This window comes from Rattus norvegicus, chromosome 2, assembly GCF_021556685.1.
Source record: "Rattus norvegicus strain SHRSP/BbbUtx chromosome 2, alternate assembly SHRSP_T2T, whole genome shotgun sequence".
In the NCBI taxonomy this organism is placed as follows: Eukaryota; Metazoa; Chordata; class Mammalia; order Rodentia; family Muridae; genus Rattus; species Rattus norvegicus.
In genome coordinates this window covers 36,679,441-36,698,214 of record NC_141535.1, presented here as the reverse complement: position 1 = coordinate 36,698,214, position 18,774 = coordinate 36,679,441, and the positions used below count along the sequence as shown (strand labels likewise).

At 36.2% G+C, this 18,774-nt stretch overlaps 1 protein-coding gene across 41 annotated transcripts in view; it reads left to right on the top strand.

Annotated features, from left to right (window-relative positions):
- Erbin (erbb2 interacting protein) overlaps window positions 1-18,774 on the top strand; it is a 101,742-nt gene that overhangs the window by 56,908 nt on the left and 26,060 nt on the right. For all 41 annotated transcript variants that reach the window (NM_001427815.1, XM_087628320.1, XM_087628285.1 and 38 more), the window contains 9 exon segments: window positions 2,735-2,798; window positions 7,244-7,318; window positions 7,850-7,994; window positions 9,319-9,391; window positions 9,696-9,825; window positions 10,121-10,236; window positions 11,716-11,785; window positions 16,478-16,577; window positions 18,429-18,550. In NM_001427815.1, the coding sequence (NP_001414744.1) occupies window positions 2,735-2,798; window positions 7,244-7,318; window positions 7,850-7,994; window positions 9,319-9,391; window positions 9,696-9,825; window positions 10,121-10,236; window positions 11,716-11,785; window positions 16,478-16,577; window positions 18,429-18,550 (895 nt within the window).

The window sequence follows — 18,774 nt, the reverse complement described above, 5'->3', positions numbered from 1 at the left end:
TCTAGGTCTTGTGACCACCCCTACCTAGAAAAATTATGGGAAGTGTTAGTTTTATTTTTACTGTCCAAGTAAAATTGGTGGGTGCAGTTTCCATCCCTCCACTTTAATTTGCAATCCAGGGAGATCTTTGTTTGGTAGCCATGTTATCCACCATAACCAATTTCACTACATCCCTGGGCTCTGTCCAATGGATACACCAGCATTTGGCAACTAAAAATGTCTCTAGAAATTAACAAATGTCTCCCAAGGAGTCAAAAATGCTCTCAGGTATTACCAGTCTAATAAAGAATATTAAAATTAATAAAAAAGGAAGAAGGTCAGCCTTACTTAGTCCATGGTGATCTGATAGGATGCATGGGATTATTCTAGTCGTCCTGCATCTGGTGAGGCCTGTTTTGTGACTGAGATTATTTGGTCAGTTTTGGAGAACTTACCATGAGGTGCTGAGAAGACGATTTATTCTTATCCTAGTAAGAGCACCAGTGGAAGGGGAAGCCATGGGTCCTGCTAAGACTGAACCCCCAGTGAACTAGACTGTTGTGGGGAGGGCGGCAATGGGGGGAGGTTGGGGAGGGGAACACCCATAAGGAAGGGGAGGGGGGAGGGGGATGTTTGCCCGGAAACCGGGAAAGGGAATAACACTCGAAATGTATATAAGAAATACTCAAGTTAATTAAAAAAAAAAAAGATTTATTCCTTTGTTTTAGGATGAAATGTTCTATAAATAATTGTTAAATCCATTTTGTTAATAACTTCTGTTAGTTTCTTTGTGTCTCTGTTTAGTTTGTTTCTGTGATCTGTCCATTGATGACAGCAGGGTGTTGAAATCTCCCACTATTATTGTGTGAGGTGCAGTGTGTGCTTTGAGCTTTAGTAAGGTTTCTTTTATGAATGTAGGTGCCCTCGCATTTGGTGCATAGATATTCAGGATTGAAACTTCATCTTGGTGGATTTTTGCCTTTGATGAATGTGAAGTGTCCTTCCTTCTTTGATGACTTTTGGTTAAAAGTTGATTATATTCAATATTAGAATGGCTACTCCAGCTTGCTTCTTGGGAACATTTGCTTGGAAAATTGTTTTCTAGCCTTTTACTCTGAAGTAGTGTCTGTCTTTTTCTCTGAGGTGTGTTTCCGGTATGCAGCAAAATGCTGGGTCCTGTTTACACATCCAGTTTGTTAGTCTCTATCTTTTTATTGGGGAATTGAATCCATTGTTGTTGACAGATATTAAGGAATAGTGATTGTTGTTTCCTGTTATTTTTGTTGTTAAAGATGGAATTATGTTTGTGTAGCTCTCTTCTTTTGGTTCAGTTGCAAGGAGATTGCTTTCTTGGTTTTTCTAGGATGTAGTTTCCCTCCATGTGTTGGAATTTTCCATCTATTATCCTTTGTAGGGTGGATTTGTGGAAAGACATTCTTTTCTTGAAAGCTGGAAAAATATATTAATAGAGTTTATTGTTTATTCTTACATACTTTAAAAAATGTTCAGGTCCCTTTGTTTTTAAGATTTTGTTTCCAATACAATAAAATTTGAAAGTCTAATACTAATGGTAGCTCAATGAACTTGTCATATTACTTTATCTCATGCTGCGAAATCTTAGTGTGTAAGAAGCACACTTCTTGTGTGAAATGTGATAGTGCCTAAGTGTATACAAAGAGTTGTTTTTCTAATTAAGCAATTCCTAACATAAATATACATTTGAATGAATTTTCAGTTAATTTTGTTTAAAACATTTTTTGTCATAGAAATAAAATTATGGCATAATTTCCTTCATTTCAGAATCTGCATTTTTCTAATTTATTTTTAATTTGTTTTTAGATTTATTTATTTTATTTAATGTATGAATGTTTTGTCTGAATGTACCTGGTGCCTGCAGAGGTCAGGCATGGCAGCAGGTCCATGAAAACTGGAATTAGGTATGATTGTGAGCCACTGCAGAGTTGCTGAGAACTGACTGTAGATTTCCTAAAACAAATCCCCTGCTGTTGCTTTAATTTTTTTTTTAAATTTTATTTATTCATTTATTATATATGAGTACACTGTAGCTGTCTTCAGACATACCAGAAGAGGGCATCGGATCTCATTACAGATGGTTGTGAGCCACCATGTGGTTGCTGGGATTTGAACTCAGGACCTCTGGAAGAGCAGTCGGTGCTCTTAACCACTGAGCCATCTCTCCAGCCCTGTTGCTTTAATTTTAATTTTTTTTTTTTTTGGTTCTTTTTTTTTTTCGGAGCTGGGGACCGAACCCAGGGCCTTGCGCTTAATTTTAATTTTTTTACAAAGAAATATTAACCTCTTGGGTGAATGTTGAACATGATATATTATTGCTTTAACTTATAATTTTTTCTTATTAGATGTACCCATCTTATGTGTGAGTGTTTTTGCCTGGATGTATAAGTGTGCACCATATAAGTATGTTTGGTTCCTGTGGAGTTCAGAAGTAGGCATTGGATACCCTGGAACTATAGTTGTGAATGGTTGTGAACTACCATGTGAGTGCTAAGAATTGAACCCCTAGTCCTCTTGGGGAAGAGCAAGTACTTACAAGCATTGTACCATCTCTACAACCCGTGTTGCTTTAATTTAACGTAGTATCTAATTCTGCTTGTATTCTTAACAAAACCTTTGAAAGTTTTCTCCATTATATGGGTATGTTTTAAACCATGAGATTTGAAAGTGTCTGTTTTGTTGATATTTCTGTATGATTAATTCTTTGTTACTTTGTCAATAGAACCATGAATAGACTGACCCAGCTGGAAAGACTGGATTTGGGAAGTAATGAATTCACAGAAGTGGTAAGTCCTCTAAGTTTCACTGGCCATAAGTCCAGCCTTTGATCAGGAGTACAATGTGCAAATGATAATATTTCTGGTAAAAATTAGGTGAAACTGCCCAGTTCTTTTTTTAAAAATCTTAACCCGAACTCTTTAAGTCCAGTAAAAAAAAAATAACCAAAGAATAATCTGACAAATGGTTTGACAAAATAGGAAATTGATGAGAAGTCTGTGGAAGAGATAATAAAAATGTTTTTATGTTAGTAGAAAATCTGACAGCTTACAAGTGGGTGGGGGAAACCCATCAAATGTGCCTTATGTTACACAGCTCCTAGTTTTGTTTTCTTTTGTTTTGTTTTGTTTTTTTTTTATTAACTTGAGTGTTTCTTATTTACATTTCGAGTGTTATTCCCTTTCCCGGTCTCCGGACAAACATCCCCCTAATCCCTCCCCCTCCCCTTCCTTATGGGTGTTCCCCTCCCCATCCTCCCCCCATTGCCGCCATCCCCCCATAGTCTAGTTCACTGGGGGTTCAGTCTTAGCAGGACCCAGGGCTTCCCCTTCCACTGGTGCTCTTACTAGGATATTCATTGCTATCTATGAGGTCAGAGTCCAGGGTCAGTCCATGTATAGTCTTTAGGTAGTGGCTTAGTCCCTGGAAGCTCTGGTTGCTTGACATTGTTGTTCATAAGGGGTCTTGAGCTCCTTCAAGCTCTTTGAGTTCTTTCTCTGATTCCTTCAACAGGGGTCCCGTTCTCAGTTCAGTGGTTTGCTGCTGGCATTCGCCTCTGTATTTGCTGTATTCTGGCTGTGTCTCTCAGGAGCGATCTACATCCGGCTCCTGTCGGTCTGCACTTCTTTGCTTCATCCATCTTGTCTAATTGGATGGCTGTATATGCATGGGCCACATGTGGGGCAGGCTCTGAATGGGTCTTCCTTCTGTGTCTGTTTTAATCTTTGCCTCTCTATTCCCTGCCAAGGGTATTCTTGTTCCCCTTTTAAAGAAGGAGTGAAGCATTCACATTTTGATCATCCGTCTTGAGTTTCATTTGTTCTAGGCAGCTAGGGTAATTCAAGCATTTGGGCTAATAGCCACTTATCAATGAGTGCATACCATGTGTGTTTTTCTGTGATTGGGTTACCTCACTCAGGATGATATTTTCCAGTTCCAACCATTTGCCTACGAATTTCATAAAGTCACTGTTTTTGATAGCTGAGTAATATTCCATTGTGTAGATGTACCACATTTTCTGTATCCATTCCTCTGTTGAAGGGCATCTGGGTTCTTTCCAGCTTCTGGCTATTATAAATAAGGCTGCTATGAACATAGTGGAGCACGTGTCTTTTTTATATGTTGGGGCATCTTTTGGGTATATGCCCAAGAGAGGTATAGCTGGATCCTCAGGCAGTTCAATGTCCAATTTTCTGAGGAACCTCCAGACTGATTTCCAGAATGGTTGTACCAGTCTGCGATCCCACCAACAATGGAGGAGTGTTCCTCTTTCTCCGCATCCTCTCCAGCATCTGCTGTCACCTGAGTTTTTGATCTTAGCCATTCTCACTGGTGTGAGGTGAAATCTCAGGGTTGTTTTGATTTGCATTTCCCTTATGACTAAAGATGTTGAACATTTCTTTAGGTGTTTCTCAGCCATTCGGCATTCCTCAGCTGTGAATTCTTTGTTTAGCTCTGAACCCCATTTTTTTTTGGTTCTTTTTTTCGGAGCTGGGGACCGAACCCAGGGCCTTGCGCTTCCTAGGTAAGCGCCTGAACCCCATTTTTTAATAGGGTTATTTGTCTCCCTGCGGTCTAACTTCTTGAGTTCTTTGTATATTTTGGATATAAGGCCTCTATCTGTTGTAGGATTGGTAAAGATCTTTTCCCAATCTGTTGGTTGCTGTTTTGTCCTAACCACAGTGTCCTTTGCCTTACAGAAGCTTTGCAGTTTTATGAGATCCCATTTGTCGATTCTTGATCTTAGAGCATAAGCCATTGGTGTTTTGTTCAGGAAATTTTTTCCAGTGCCCATGTGTTCCAGATGCTTCCCTAGTTTTTCTTCTATTAGTTTGAGTGTATGTGGTTTGATGTGGACGTCCTTGATCCACTTGGACTTAAGCTTTGTACAGGGTGATAATAGATCGATCTGTATTCTTCTACATGCTGACCTCCAGTTGAACCAGCACCATTTGCTGAAAATGCTATCTTTTTTCCATTTTATGGTTTTGGCTCCTTTGTCAAAAATCAAGTGCCCATAGGTGTGTGGGTTCATTTCTGGGTCTTCAATTCTGTTCCATTGGTCTATCTGTCTGTCTCTGTACCAATACCATGCAGTTTTTAATCACTATTGCTCTGTAATACTGCTTGAGTTCAGGGATAGTGATTCCCCCTGAAGTCCTTTTATTGTTGAGGATAGCTTTAGCTATCCTGGGTTTTTTGTTATTCCAGATGAATTTGCAGATTGTTCTGTCTAACTCTTTGAAGAATTGGATTGGTATTTTGATGGGGATTGCATTGAATCTGTAGATCGCTTTTGGTAGAATGACCATTTTTACTATATTAATCCTGCCAATCCATGAGCATGGGAGATCTTTCCATCTTCTGAGGTCTTCTTCAATTTCTTTCTTCAGAGTCTTGAAGTTCTTATTGTACAGATCTTTTACTTGCTTGGTTAAAGTCACACCGAGGTAGTTTTACTTACTGCTTAAAAAGGAAATTATTGAGGGTAAACTACTAGTTTTGACTTTGCCTTGAGATCTGTCAGTTGAATTTGTTCTTTGTATTCTAAGTGAATCTGAAAGGAATGGCAAAAGTATGCAGTGTTTGTATTTAAGTAGGTTTTAAAAAATAGCTGAGAAAATAAGCCAGGTGCCTTTAAAAAAAAAAGGTATTTAATAACTGTAATTCACAGTTTTCAAACAATAGTGTCAAGAACAAGAATCTCTCTTGTGCGTTTTGTGCATTTTAACAATAGTCGGTAAAATACCAGGATATTTGGAATACCTTATACTTTCTCTGAAGTACTTTTGCATAATATATTTTAATTCATAATTTTATATGTATGGATGTTTTGCTTTTGTGTGTGTGTCTGTACACCACTGTGTGCCTGGCTTCTGAAGAGACTAAGCTAGAATGCAGGATGCTGGATCCCCTGGGACTGGACTTATGGATATTTATGAGCCAGCATGCTCTGGAAATGGAACTCAGGTCCTCTGAAAGAGCAGCAGTTTTCTTAACCACTGAGCCATACACTTTTACTACCTATCCACTGGTCTAGCCTACTCTTTCATATTCTAACTGAAGATGATTTGTGATTTTTTTTCTATATTTGCAAAGGCACACTTAATGTAAAGTGCATGCTGTGCTCCCTAAGTTATCCTTTTCGTCCTTGTTTTGTGAGTCCTATTAGCTTTCAGAATCATCCTTTGAAAAAAAAGAATTTGTATAAATGTCACAGTCAGAATAACAAAACAGTATTTGGAAGATAGGCCAGGTAGTCTACACCAGTAATCCCACCACATGGGAGTACAGCTAAACAAAAATCAATCCCCTAACACTTACTACTGCTAGAATTAACAATGGTAAAAAAACCTTCTATAAAAGTGAAGTATTTTTTAACTGAAGTTACAGCTTAAAACTTACCTGTATTTGTTAATAATAAATAAGAACTATATGAATTTAAAGTATGACTCGTGCCGTTCATGATCATATTCTTTTCCATTGCATACGTAATGATTATATGTGGGTCTTTGGGCTAAGGGACATATAACTTCAAGGGGTTGTACAATCCAGTGTACATAGAACAAGATACCAAGATTCACAGCAACATAAGGGGGTTAGTGAGTTTAGCTCTTCTTTACCATGTATAATTTTCCTTTACATATTCTGATTTTCTCTCTGGAATTTACATAAAATATTGTTGTCATGTTCTTCTTTCAGTCAAAGGACTTGTGTTTAGTTCCCAGCATCCACATTGGACAGATCACAACTTGTAACTATAGTTCTGGGGATCTGGATCTCTCTTCACCTTCCTGCATTCACACATGTAAACACATGTGTGCGCGCGTGTGCGCGCACACACACACACACACACACACACACACACGAGTGGGGAATCATATATTGACTTTTTTCACTTTTGACCTTTTTCCTAAAGTTTTCTAAAAGGTTCTATCTCTTGATAATAGTGATATTTTAATTATACATTTTAAATAGTGGGTCCCATTTAATTATCAATTATATAAATATATGACCCAATTGGGTAATTCAGAACTTAAACTTATATGATCTACTTTTGAAAACTTTGGTTTTCCTATTGATAACCGTAGTTCATACACAAGTGTGCACACACCTTGGCAGTGCTTCCTGCTCTTCTCTCCTTTCATGTTCTAACTAAAGATTACCTTGGAAATTCCAGGGCCAGATACCTAGTCACGGAAATTAACTGACTTCTTCCCTCCTGTGTCAACAGCCTGAAGTACTTGAACAACTGAGTGGATTGAGAGAGTTTTGGATGGATGGCAATAGACTGACTTTTATTCCAGGGGTATGTACATGACAATCTCAGCGGTTCTTCATTTATTACTGCCTCTCTTTTTCAGTATTTGAATCATACATTCAAAAGATATTTTTAATCATTTAGTTAATTTTTTATTTAGTTTGTTCTTAAGCAGTTTGAAACAAATTATCATTTTTAAAAACCATGTACCCATTCTTGATTAAAATCTAAAAACTTCCATAACAAATTTTATTAAAAATGGTCTTTACTAATGAAAAAACATATTTGTATTAGTACCAATTCAGTCTTTCTAGAAATAGTTAAACTAAAATGATATTTGCTTTATCAACTTAGAAATTACATGCTCTTATATCTTAAGAAGACATAATAGCCTCTCCATTCCACAGGAGGTGATGAATATTTCCCCAAGAAAACATAACTCTGCTTGACTAATATTAATCCTTATCTTCATTATCAAACATGTCTGGTTACATTTAGAAAGCATTCACATTTAATTATTAATTTAAATTTTAAAAATTATTTGATATAATAGTGGTATTTTTTGTCTTTTACTTATAGTTTATTGGTAGTTTGAGACAGCTCACATACTTGGATGTTTCTAAAAATAATATTGAAATGGTTGAAGAAGGAATTTCAACATGCGAAAATCTCCAGGACTTCCTCTTATCAAGTAATTCCCTTCAGCAGCTGCCTGAGACTATCGGTCTGTATTGCTTTCAAACCATTTTTTTTAAGTTACTAAAGACGTCTGTTTTGACTCCAGACCTCCATAGAAACTCGGTATTCCTGTTAACATCTCACTGTGCTGTCGCACACAGATGTTACTTGGCAGTTCCCTGACGTGCTCCATTGCACACTGTACTGCTTACTGTTTTTGATATTTTTTCTTATTCTAAGCAAATTCCATTTTTATAACTTCAATAAATTGTTCACAACGAAGCTAGCCCCTAGGTTTTCTTGGATTCCTAGCCATTATTTGGAAACTGTAGTTACTTCACTGTTGACTGACAGATAAGAAAATGAAGGATTTTTTAAAATTTGCAACAGTCTACAATTTGTTTTAAATCTACTTTGAAATTGTTTGTTTGATGAAGTATTAGGAGATAGATCACTTTGATGAAAAGTCTAAAACCTTAAGAGTTCAAGGTGATATGATAGATTTCTCAGGTGAAGTGTGAAATGCACCAGTTGTTTTAAAGTTAAGCACATTTTTACATTTTAGAATTCTCTCCTCATTTAACCAGTACTTTCAATATTCAAATTGAGATATATTTATTTATATATACTGTTTTCTTATTTAGTGATAAACATCCTTCATACTGCTGTTTCTTTATTAATTCAGCAAATTGGATTCTAAAGACACCGTCTTTAAGAATGTGAATTATGCAGACAAAGTGAACAGTGGAGACAAAATGTCTGTCTTCTTGTGTAGTTTGTATTTTAGTTTGGGGGTGGGTAGTAAACTAGTTATTATCCAAATTAGGTTAAGGAATGCATTGGGGGCTGAAGAGATACTTGGTTAAAGGGCTTACCTGGCAAGCATAAAGACATGAGTTTGATTTCATGTACTAACATTAAAAATCAGCCTTAATGGTGCATGCACTTCTGTTCTCAGCACTGAGGAGACATATCCCTGGGCTCTGTAGCCTTCCAGTGTAACCTTATATGAGCCCCATGTCCCAGTACGAGAAGAGCCTGGCTCAGAAAACAGGGAGGACAGCTTCTGTGGAAGGATACCCTGGCTTTACCTCTTCCCTCTACAAGTACATGCATGTAGCACGTGCATGCATACACACACACACACACACACACACACACACACACACACACACACACACGAGGTGCATGAAGTTAGCAAGTATTTGGCAAGAGAGTAAGAGTGGCTGATGTTGGGATAGTATCTCTTGTAGGTAGATTTATTAATCATGTTTTCTAATTCTTGTCAAATCTAAAGTGTTTCACATTGACTGTTGATGGACTTGCTTTCTAATCTAAGCTGAAAATGATTTATTATTTTTTCTTAATAGGTTCATTGAAAAATGTCACAACTCTTAAAATAGATGAAAATCAATTAATGTATCTACCAGACTCAATAGGAGGGTGAGTTGTGTGTGAACATATAGACCCTGGAAAATGTTACTGTTAACTTAGTATGCTTCTCAGCATGTGTTTCAGAGATTTACAGATTCACACAAGGAGCATCTAAAGCAGATTCCACAAACATTTAAAATAAGTAATTGACACATATTTTAGTTATTTTTATAATGAAAATAGGCTTATTTATTATTGATAACATTAAGTAAGCACTTTATTAAATTTTATTATGGTTGTTTGCTAAAGTTCATGTTAAGTTTTGAGTATAGTACAGATTTTAAAAACCGTGTGTTACTATTTATTATTCAAGGTTAAGGTCAATAGAAGAACTGGATTGCAGTTTCAATGAAATTGAGGCTTTGCCTTCCTCTATCGGACAGCTCACAAACATAAGAACATTTGCTGCAGATCACAATTACTTACAACAGCTACCCCCAGAGGTACAGCATTTTATATTTATTTTACATTTCTGCCTGCTCTTTAAATAGCTTAAGTAGGTTTGTGTTTTATTTCTTTCTAAAATAGTTGATTAATCAAGTTATATATTATCTGAATAATAACATGCTGTGTAACTTTGAAGATGTTCCTAAATGCTTTTCTTTTGATTTAAAAGGAATAGTTATTATAAAAGTAATATTTTTGCAAATGTAAAGAGTATTTTTGAGAACTTTCAGATATATTAATATTTTCAGTTTATATCCCAGGTTTGTGATCTCCAGTTTGTTTCTCTTCCAGATTGGAAACTGGAAAAATGTAACTGTGCTGTTTCTCCATTCTAATAAACTAGAGACGCTTCCAGAGGAAATGGGTGATATGCAGAAATTAAAAGTTATCAATTTAAGTGATAATAGGTTTGTAATCTTTAGTTGGCTTATAGAATACATTGAATAAAGTTAAAGTTTCATATGAAATACTACACTAGTTGAAGCTTATTTCTCTTTACATATATTTAAATTTTTTAATTAAAAGAATGAATGGGATTTACATGATGTTTCTTAAATTTTTTAATTAAAAGAATGAACAAAGCTTATATGATGTTACTTAATATATTGCGATTGTCATGGTTCATTTCGGCCAACACAATTACTACAAAATGTGACCTTCAATTCCTAAAGTCCCAAATTCACCTTAATACTGCTTGATGTTGAGCAAAGCAACTTTTTAATGTAATCTTGGCTTAATGTTTTTCTGGGCATAGATTTACTCACACAGCTTGAGCCATAAAAGCCAAAGTGCAGAGCAAGCAGATTGACCACTACGATTGCTAGACCGGAACAGTGATTGCCGAGGTTGAGGGTTTCATTTCTGTGAAGAGACACCGTGACCAAGGCAACTCTTGTAAAGGACAACATTTAACTGAGCCTGGCTTACAGGTTCAGAGGTTCAGTCCAGTGTCATCATGGTGCTAAGCATGGCAGCGTGCAGTCAGCATGGTGCTGGAAGAGGAGCTGAGAGTTGTGCATACTGATCTGTAGGCAATGGGATGTGACCTAGCCAGTAGGCCTAGCTTTTGAGGTTCTAAGACCTTCAAACCCTCGCCTAGCATCCCACTTCGTCCAACAAAGTCACATCTACTCCAGCAAGGCCACAATAGTAGTCTCACTCCCTATGAGCTTATGGAGACCATTTTCTTTTAAGCCACTAAAATCCCATTTTAATTGGACTGTAATAAACACATAGGTCACTTTCTTTTTGCATGTTATCATTTTAAAATAGTAATGGACCCCTAAACAGTACAGTGTTTTTAAAAACAATCTCACTACAGCTTTGGTTCTCTGAATACAAAACACAAGCCGTTTTGTGAGTAAGTACTCAATGTAGCCTTGCCTTTCTTTATGGAATGGACAGTTTTTATTTTTTTAGCAGATTTGATTTTTTTTCAGTTTATTAAAAAAAAGTAGGAACGCTAATATTAGATAAGTTAATGTACCAGTCCTAGAACAGAGTTGTCAGATATACCTAGAAGGGTTTGTACTAATATTGGAGGTTGCTTTTCATGTCTTACATTGTGGACAAAGGTACTCCTCACCCTCAGGAAATACAGCCTCCCCTGGGCTTGCGCATATGATATTTAAGACTGGATAATGTGTTTGTCCTTTTTCCTATATTAACCTATGCATGTGGCTTTACTTTCTTTTTTTAAATCTTACCTGAATATACCATTATATAGCATTGTTCAGGTGATTTATATTTTCATTTTCGTTATTTTTTGGTGGTAGGAGGTAGGAAGATAGGGTTCATGCTAGGTAAGTGCTATACCACTGTTTCTGATGTAATCTTTTATTATTTAAATACTTTTATTTTTAAGTTTAATTTTTTTTTCCATTCAGGTTAAAGAATTTGCCTTTTAGCTTTACAAAGCTACAACAGTTGACTGCTATGTGGCTGTCAGATAATCAGGTAGGTATTGACCTAGTAAATTTGGCTAGAATTCCAGTTGTATGTATTTTTCATATATATAGCATACATTTTCATGTATATAACAATATATATTCTTTTCCAAGCATATATAATGATACTCTTTAGTTTATATAGAGCCACTTGACAGTTATACCTTGGTTCACATGTAAAATTACATTTATCTTTCTGTATTTAGAAACACTTTTAACACATAGATAGATGAGTAATAAATTTTACTGTATTTTAGCAAATTTCCAAAACCACAAAACTATAAAGATGAGGCAATCTACTCTACTCCATGTAACTTTGTATTGTGCCTTCCTGTGATTGTCACTTTGTTTTGAGTGCACATAAAATCAATTCAGCAATTTTGAGTGTTAAAATATTTCTGAGTGAAATTACCATAGTCTACAGTAAAGCTCTTGAATTTATTCTATCAGCTTTATGTGCTTGAACCAACATGTTCCAATACACTCTCATCCGAAATCCATTAGAACATTTTATTCTCGTTCTTTGAGTTTTCCTCTTTCAATGACATCATGTGATAGTTATCTTTTTGTTTCACAAGATATTCTTTCCTTTAAAGACTTACTTGTGTTTCATTATGTGTGTGTGTGCTACACTGTCTTTAGCCAGTCATTCACTGATGAACATTTAGGTTGATTTCTGTTTTCTTAGTTTTTATTTTGTTTGTTTAAGTGTTTTGCATGAATGTATATATATGTGATTGGTACCTGAAAAGGTCAGACGAGGGCATAGGATTCCCTAGAACTGGAGTTACAGTTTCAGGTGGTTGTAAGCTGTCATGTGGGAGCTGGGAACCAAACCAAGGTCCACTGTAAGAGCTGTTAACCACTGAGCTGTCTTTACAGCCCCCAGTGGAATAACATTGCAGATTTGTGGGGATGTAATAAAGCAGAAATTTGTAATAGTAGTAGAAAAAGGAGATACTTTTATAATTAATTTTGAGAAAGTCTTAAAGATCAGATTTGGAGTGATAATATTTTGTTTAGTTTTGTGATACAAATACTTTATTTTATTTGGTGTTTTGAGATGGGTATAAGGGATGTCTTTGTACAGCTTTGACTGGCCTGGCATTTTCTTATGTAGACCAGTCTAGTCATAAATTCATAGAGATCCTCCTGCCTCTGCCTCTGCCCCTGCCCCTGTCCCATCCCCTGCCCTTCCCCTTCTCTCAGCCCCTTGACCCCTGTCCCTGTGCCTGTTCCTATGCTTATGTCTATGCCTATGCCTCCTGCGTGCTGGGATTAAAGGTGTATGCCATCATGACTGGTCTGTGAATAGAACTGCCAACCTAGGTATAAGAGAAGGCCATCACAGGAAAGAGATCTTGGTTATTGAGAAGAGAGTGGTTGAAGTGAAATGTTGCCACGTAGTAAAGAAAGGAACAAATGAAAGGGAATTGAAAGATGTAAACTGAGCAGTCTTGGTGAGACGATGACTAGCAGGCACGGTGAGAGTGGTGGATTTGAGTGTTGCCTGCTGTCCGCACCTGCCTCTGCTGCTTACTTGATGGCTCTTCTCTCAGTGCCTTTCAGAATGACATCCCTCTGCTTTATTTTTTGTACACTATCCTTCAAATTACTTTCCATATTTCTCATTACGTCTGGCAACATCTTTAACCTAGTAGCTATGTCTGGATCATACATATAGCCAAGTATCTCTCCAATATTGATACCTAGCTATCTCAGATTCGGCTTTCCCTAAGACGGCATACGTAGTCTTGTGCCCCAAATGTTTCGTGGGATCCTTAGCTCATTGAGAAATGTTTTATGGAGTCAAACACGGGAGTGCAGCTCCTACCATCACTGTGACAGCCCAGTCCATCACCGGGTTCTCAGGAGTATTGGATAATACCTTGTGTATGTCATTTCATGTATACCTTCCTGTTCAGTGCAGAACCCAGGGGTATCATGCGTGCTTAATCCGAAGTCAGATACCATCTAATTAACTATATTCTAAATTTTTGCCCTGGGGTGATCTGAAAAATGTGAAATTTTCATTTTGGATTTTATGCTGAAAATTGTAATGTTTTTAATAAGGTTAAACTGAGTGCATTATTAAAATTATTTTTATCTCTTTTGAACTCTCCCTGCATCCACTTTTTCTCCTGAGAACTTGGTATGCAGCCCAGGTGACCTTGAACTCAAAATCCTCTTGTCTTGGTATGTGGGATGCTCAGATTATAGGCATATGCTATCTTGATAGCCCAGCTTCCCTCCTACCCCTAATAGGACTCAAACCCAGAGCCTCCTCTATACTAGCCAAGCACTAGATCATCTCTTTTCCTTAAAAAAAAGTATAGCTACTGGATAATTACAAATGGACAGGCTGACTCAGATTGCTGACACACTCTGGGTCTCTCCTCTACTGTTAACTGCTTTCCTCTTCTAGCCCCTCATCACACTGATAGTGTAACTCACATGATCTCTCAGTCTTAGCCTTGCACTCCACTCCCTAAATTATGTTGGTTGTTTCCTGCATATCATAGGCCTCGAGGTCTCATTCATGCTGTAGGTATTTCTTTTATCCTTTACCCATTCGTTCTTTCCACCAACTTGAGTTCTCTTTGAGAACATTCTTTGCCCTGCCCACTTTATTCTCTTTCCTCACCTTAAACCTCTTAGCCGTGCTGTCCTGTTTGTTAAGTGAGTGGCAGTCTCCTGTGTCCTCTAGTACCTACACCTTGTCAGCCTGTGACGACGTTTGTAATAGCCAGCTTTGTTAGGTATATCATCCCTCTTCTATACTGCAAACTCAGTGAAGATACTTCTTTTGCTGCCTTCTGCATCTAATGCTTAATGCTTTGAAATAAAATGCTGTTAAGTATTTATGTTTAGCAAATGAGTTATTTTAGATTTTGGGCAAGAATACCGATGTCCTAAATGTTAGGACAAAAGAAGTGAGTACCTGAAATTAAATGAGATTATAGATCAATAGTTAGGCATTCAAGGAAACTAGAAAAGCTTGATTAAATTATTTTCTCTGTTTTATGTACTAAATAAGTAGTAATGGCTAGTTACAAATTTTATGAGGTTTAATTCACATGCCATTCATTCAGTTGACCCATTTTTAAATGTGTTGGTTTGGTATATACAGTGGGTCATGTAATAAAAGAATAATAGCAAAATACTTTCAGGGAAATTGATTTTTAAAATGCCCTAGATAATTTTGATAATGCCATTTACCGGGGTCTTCTTTTCTTCTTTGCACACTAAGAAGCTATAGGCCAAAAGTCTGTCTGTGTTATTTATACTTTGTATCAGTTGAACTATGACTGTGTAAATAATTGGTATAAGAAAGGTAGGAATGCAGACTAACTAACATGCTTAGGATGGTATATTTTGGAGATTTAAATTTTTCTTTTAATAATCACAATTAATGGACTAAGAATCAAAGTCTAAATATAAACTTTGTTAGTGTTTCATGCATTGCTTACCTATATATCCTGAAAATAATTTTATGTAACATTTAAAAATCAATTTCATGCTTTTATCATGCTGTCTCTTGAGGTCAAATGTGTTCTTTTCTACTTGTGACAATCATGTCTATGCTCAGGGTTTTCAAAGTTTTGGGATATTTTAAAAATTTCAATTAAGCATGTTTCTCCTGGATGATAAGTATTATGGAGAGTGGAGGGGATTGGTGGGTATTAAGAAAGAGATTGAATTTAGAAACCAGGATGAGGATGGTAGTGCAGGAGCGTCTTTATATTTGAATACAGGATGTGCCCACAGCAGTGTAAGTAGGTGTCACCCTGTCTGGCTTGTGGGAAATGAGGCAGGAAAGAACCACCCTGGACTTGAGATGTCAAGAGAGAGGTCTTTAGGGAAGAGTAGGACGACCATTCTGTTATTTGAGGAAATCAAGTAAAATGATCAGATTTGAAAATATAGGACAGTATATTTTTTAACAAGGAGGAACCAAAATTTTAAAATATTTGGGAGTAAGATTTGAGGCTAAAATCATGTTTTAACAAGAGTTTGTCCAAAGAATGACTGATAGGATTCACTTCTATTTCCTTATCTACATGGAATCACTTAAGGCTGTTACTGGTAGAATTTTAGGTATACTTATGTAAAATAGGAATTGATACTATTTATTAACCATTAGAAGAAATATAGTAAGAAAAGAATGAAGTTTGAAATCCCTGGGACCTCCAACAAGTGTCCTGTTGGTACTGTTGACGGAGAGAGTGTAAGAGAGAAGCAGTGTTCAACTTGCTGTCTGTTTAGCGACTGGAATAAATGTTTAGATAATTAGTTTAAGCCTTGCAAATATTTATCCCTTAAAAGCATTTTTGTAAAAGGAAATGCTGGAGACAGAAAATAATATAAAACAGAAATGTGTTTTATAACTTTATTAGTACAATTACTATGTAATAAATAATTCATAGGCCATAGATAGTCTTGGCTTATTGATATCTTGTAAATTTTTTTCAGTAATAATTAGGATATATTGAATCTGTCTTTTACTAATATTTAATTTTCATTTTTTAGATTTCTCCATGGTTTCAAATGAGTGTTCATAGTGCTATTGTATTTATACACAAATGTGTTTTTCTAGCTTGCACCTTGACACTTTATCAAATTGGTAGTGGTCATTAAAGGGATTGTTAGATATGTATTTTTGTAGGTTTTTTTTTTATTAACAATTTATTTTTTTTCCTAGTCCAAACCTCTGATACCTCTTCAAAAAGAAACTGATTCAGAAACTCAGAAAATGGTGCTTACTAATTACATGTTCCCTCAGCAACCAAGGACTGAAGATGGTAGGAATTGAAAATTACTTTCTCCCCTTCCCTTTAACAAAAGTACTAAGAGAATTCTTAGCCCCAGAATTTTTTATTATTTCATCAAGAGTTTGGAAAATTGGTCAGAAAGTTTTCAGTAGTTGGATGATAATAACATCTCTGAGTTGAACTTAGAGGTGTGTTTTCTTTAAGTTCCATTGATAATGTTATTAACTGTAGCTTTCTTTATTTCAATAGTCCTTAGCTAAATTTTGAGTGTGCTTGTTAACATTGTGTGATTAGCAGTTTGTACTAAAATATAGAATGCCCTTGCAATGTACACACTAGACCAAGGCCATCTGTGAATCTATAGTCTTTGACCATATGTTACTGCTAAGTTACTTCCTGGGTTTTGCCCATCAAAAGAGACTATATTATTTCATACTGGCCACAAGTGTGTACTTGTGGATTAGTGTGTGAAGACAGAGGTCCAAACTATTTCTGGTATATTTAATATATATCAGAAGATACTATCAAATCTCATTATAGATTGTTGTGAGCCAGGACCTCTAAAAGAGCATCCAGTACTCTTAACCACTGAGCAATCTCTCCAGCCTCATATATTTATAAATTGTTCTCCGTGTGTATATAACATTTTTAAAATTATACTTGAAATGTCTTTGTGTGTGTGTGTGTGTGTGTGTGTGTGTGTGTGTGTGTGTGTGTGTGTAGGTAGGTAGGTTATGTAGGTATGTGTCTTTCCTCCTTTATTTAAGACAGTGAAAATAACTATGGTCTGAAGTTACTTAGAAATTAACTCAATATATAATGTTGAAGAAAAGTGCACTGTTAGTCTAACATATCTTCTTCCAGGGAGCTGGAAAGAGCCTCAGTAATTAAGAGCATTTTCTATTTTTCCAGTGGACCCAGATTCTGTCCCCAGCATCCCCTTGGCAGCTTATAGCTGCTAGTAACTCCAGTTCAAGGTGATCAATCAGTCTTCTGGACTCCATGGGCCCCAGGCATACATAAAACACACATACACATAGAATAAAAGTAAAATATGCCGTGGCAAGTTAGGTGGTTAAGCTTCTATTTCCTCATCTTTAAATTACTTTACCAGTTCCTTTTGAACCAGCCAATTACTGTCCTTGACTACTTCTAGCCTATACTTGAGTGCTAGCAACAGAAGTACTTTATTATATGGCCCTTTACTGAAATGGTATGTCATTCTGTAAATAGAACATTAAAATGTTATCCTCTGTGAACTAGGAAATCGTTTTATTTCTTACAACACCACCTCTGCTTCTGTGATGCCTTGACATGTACTTCTCTGGATCTACTTATGTCTGCCTCATTAAGATGAAATGAGACCTCTGAAACCAGGAACTAAAACAAAGCTTTCTTCCTTTGTTTCTCCTGATTCTTTAGTCTTAATAATGCAAAAGCCTGGCTGATACAGTAAGAATCTCTGAGAGTCCTATAAATAATATTACTATATAATATGATCAAATAATTATCCTTTTGGTAGTAAAGAATGTTAGTACTTAAAATATTTGTAAGAAATAAAACGATTTCACCTGGAATTTGTTGCTGTTGTCCTGGACCAGTTTTAACTGCCATCAACTTGTTTTTGTTTGTTTCTGGGTTTTGTTTTGTTTTTTTCCTAAGATAGAGTTTCTCTGTAGCCCTGGCTATCCTAGAACTTGTTATATAGACCAGGCTGGCCTCGAACTCACAGACATCCACCTACCTCTGCCTTCTGAGTGCTGGAATTAAAGGCATGCATTATCATCTCCCCTTAGACTTGTTTTTATAATAAAATTTATGAGTAATAGTCTTCTTTGATCATTGTAAAATAATAGTAGCTTTTCTTTTACTTTCCTTTAGTTATGTTCATATCAGATAATGAAAGTTTTAACCCTGCATTGTGGGAAGAACAGAGAAAACAGCGGGCTCAAGTAGCATTTGAATGTGATGAAGACAAAGATGAAAGGGAGGCACCTCCCAGGGTGAGTCTTGTCAGCTTTTCTTTCAGATGCACTAACTAACGTCCGTACTGTATACCTATGTTATGCTATTTGTGCTTACAAAGACGTATTGGATTCATTGCTTACCCTAAAGCAATCCAAATTACTAATCCAAATTATGTCACGTACGAAAAGATTTGAGATCAATATAAATCTGCCATTACAAGGTATATTTCAGGGAGGGAGAGAGCTCACTAGGGAAGCTT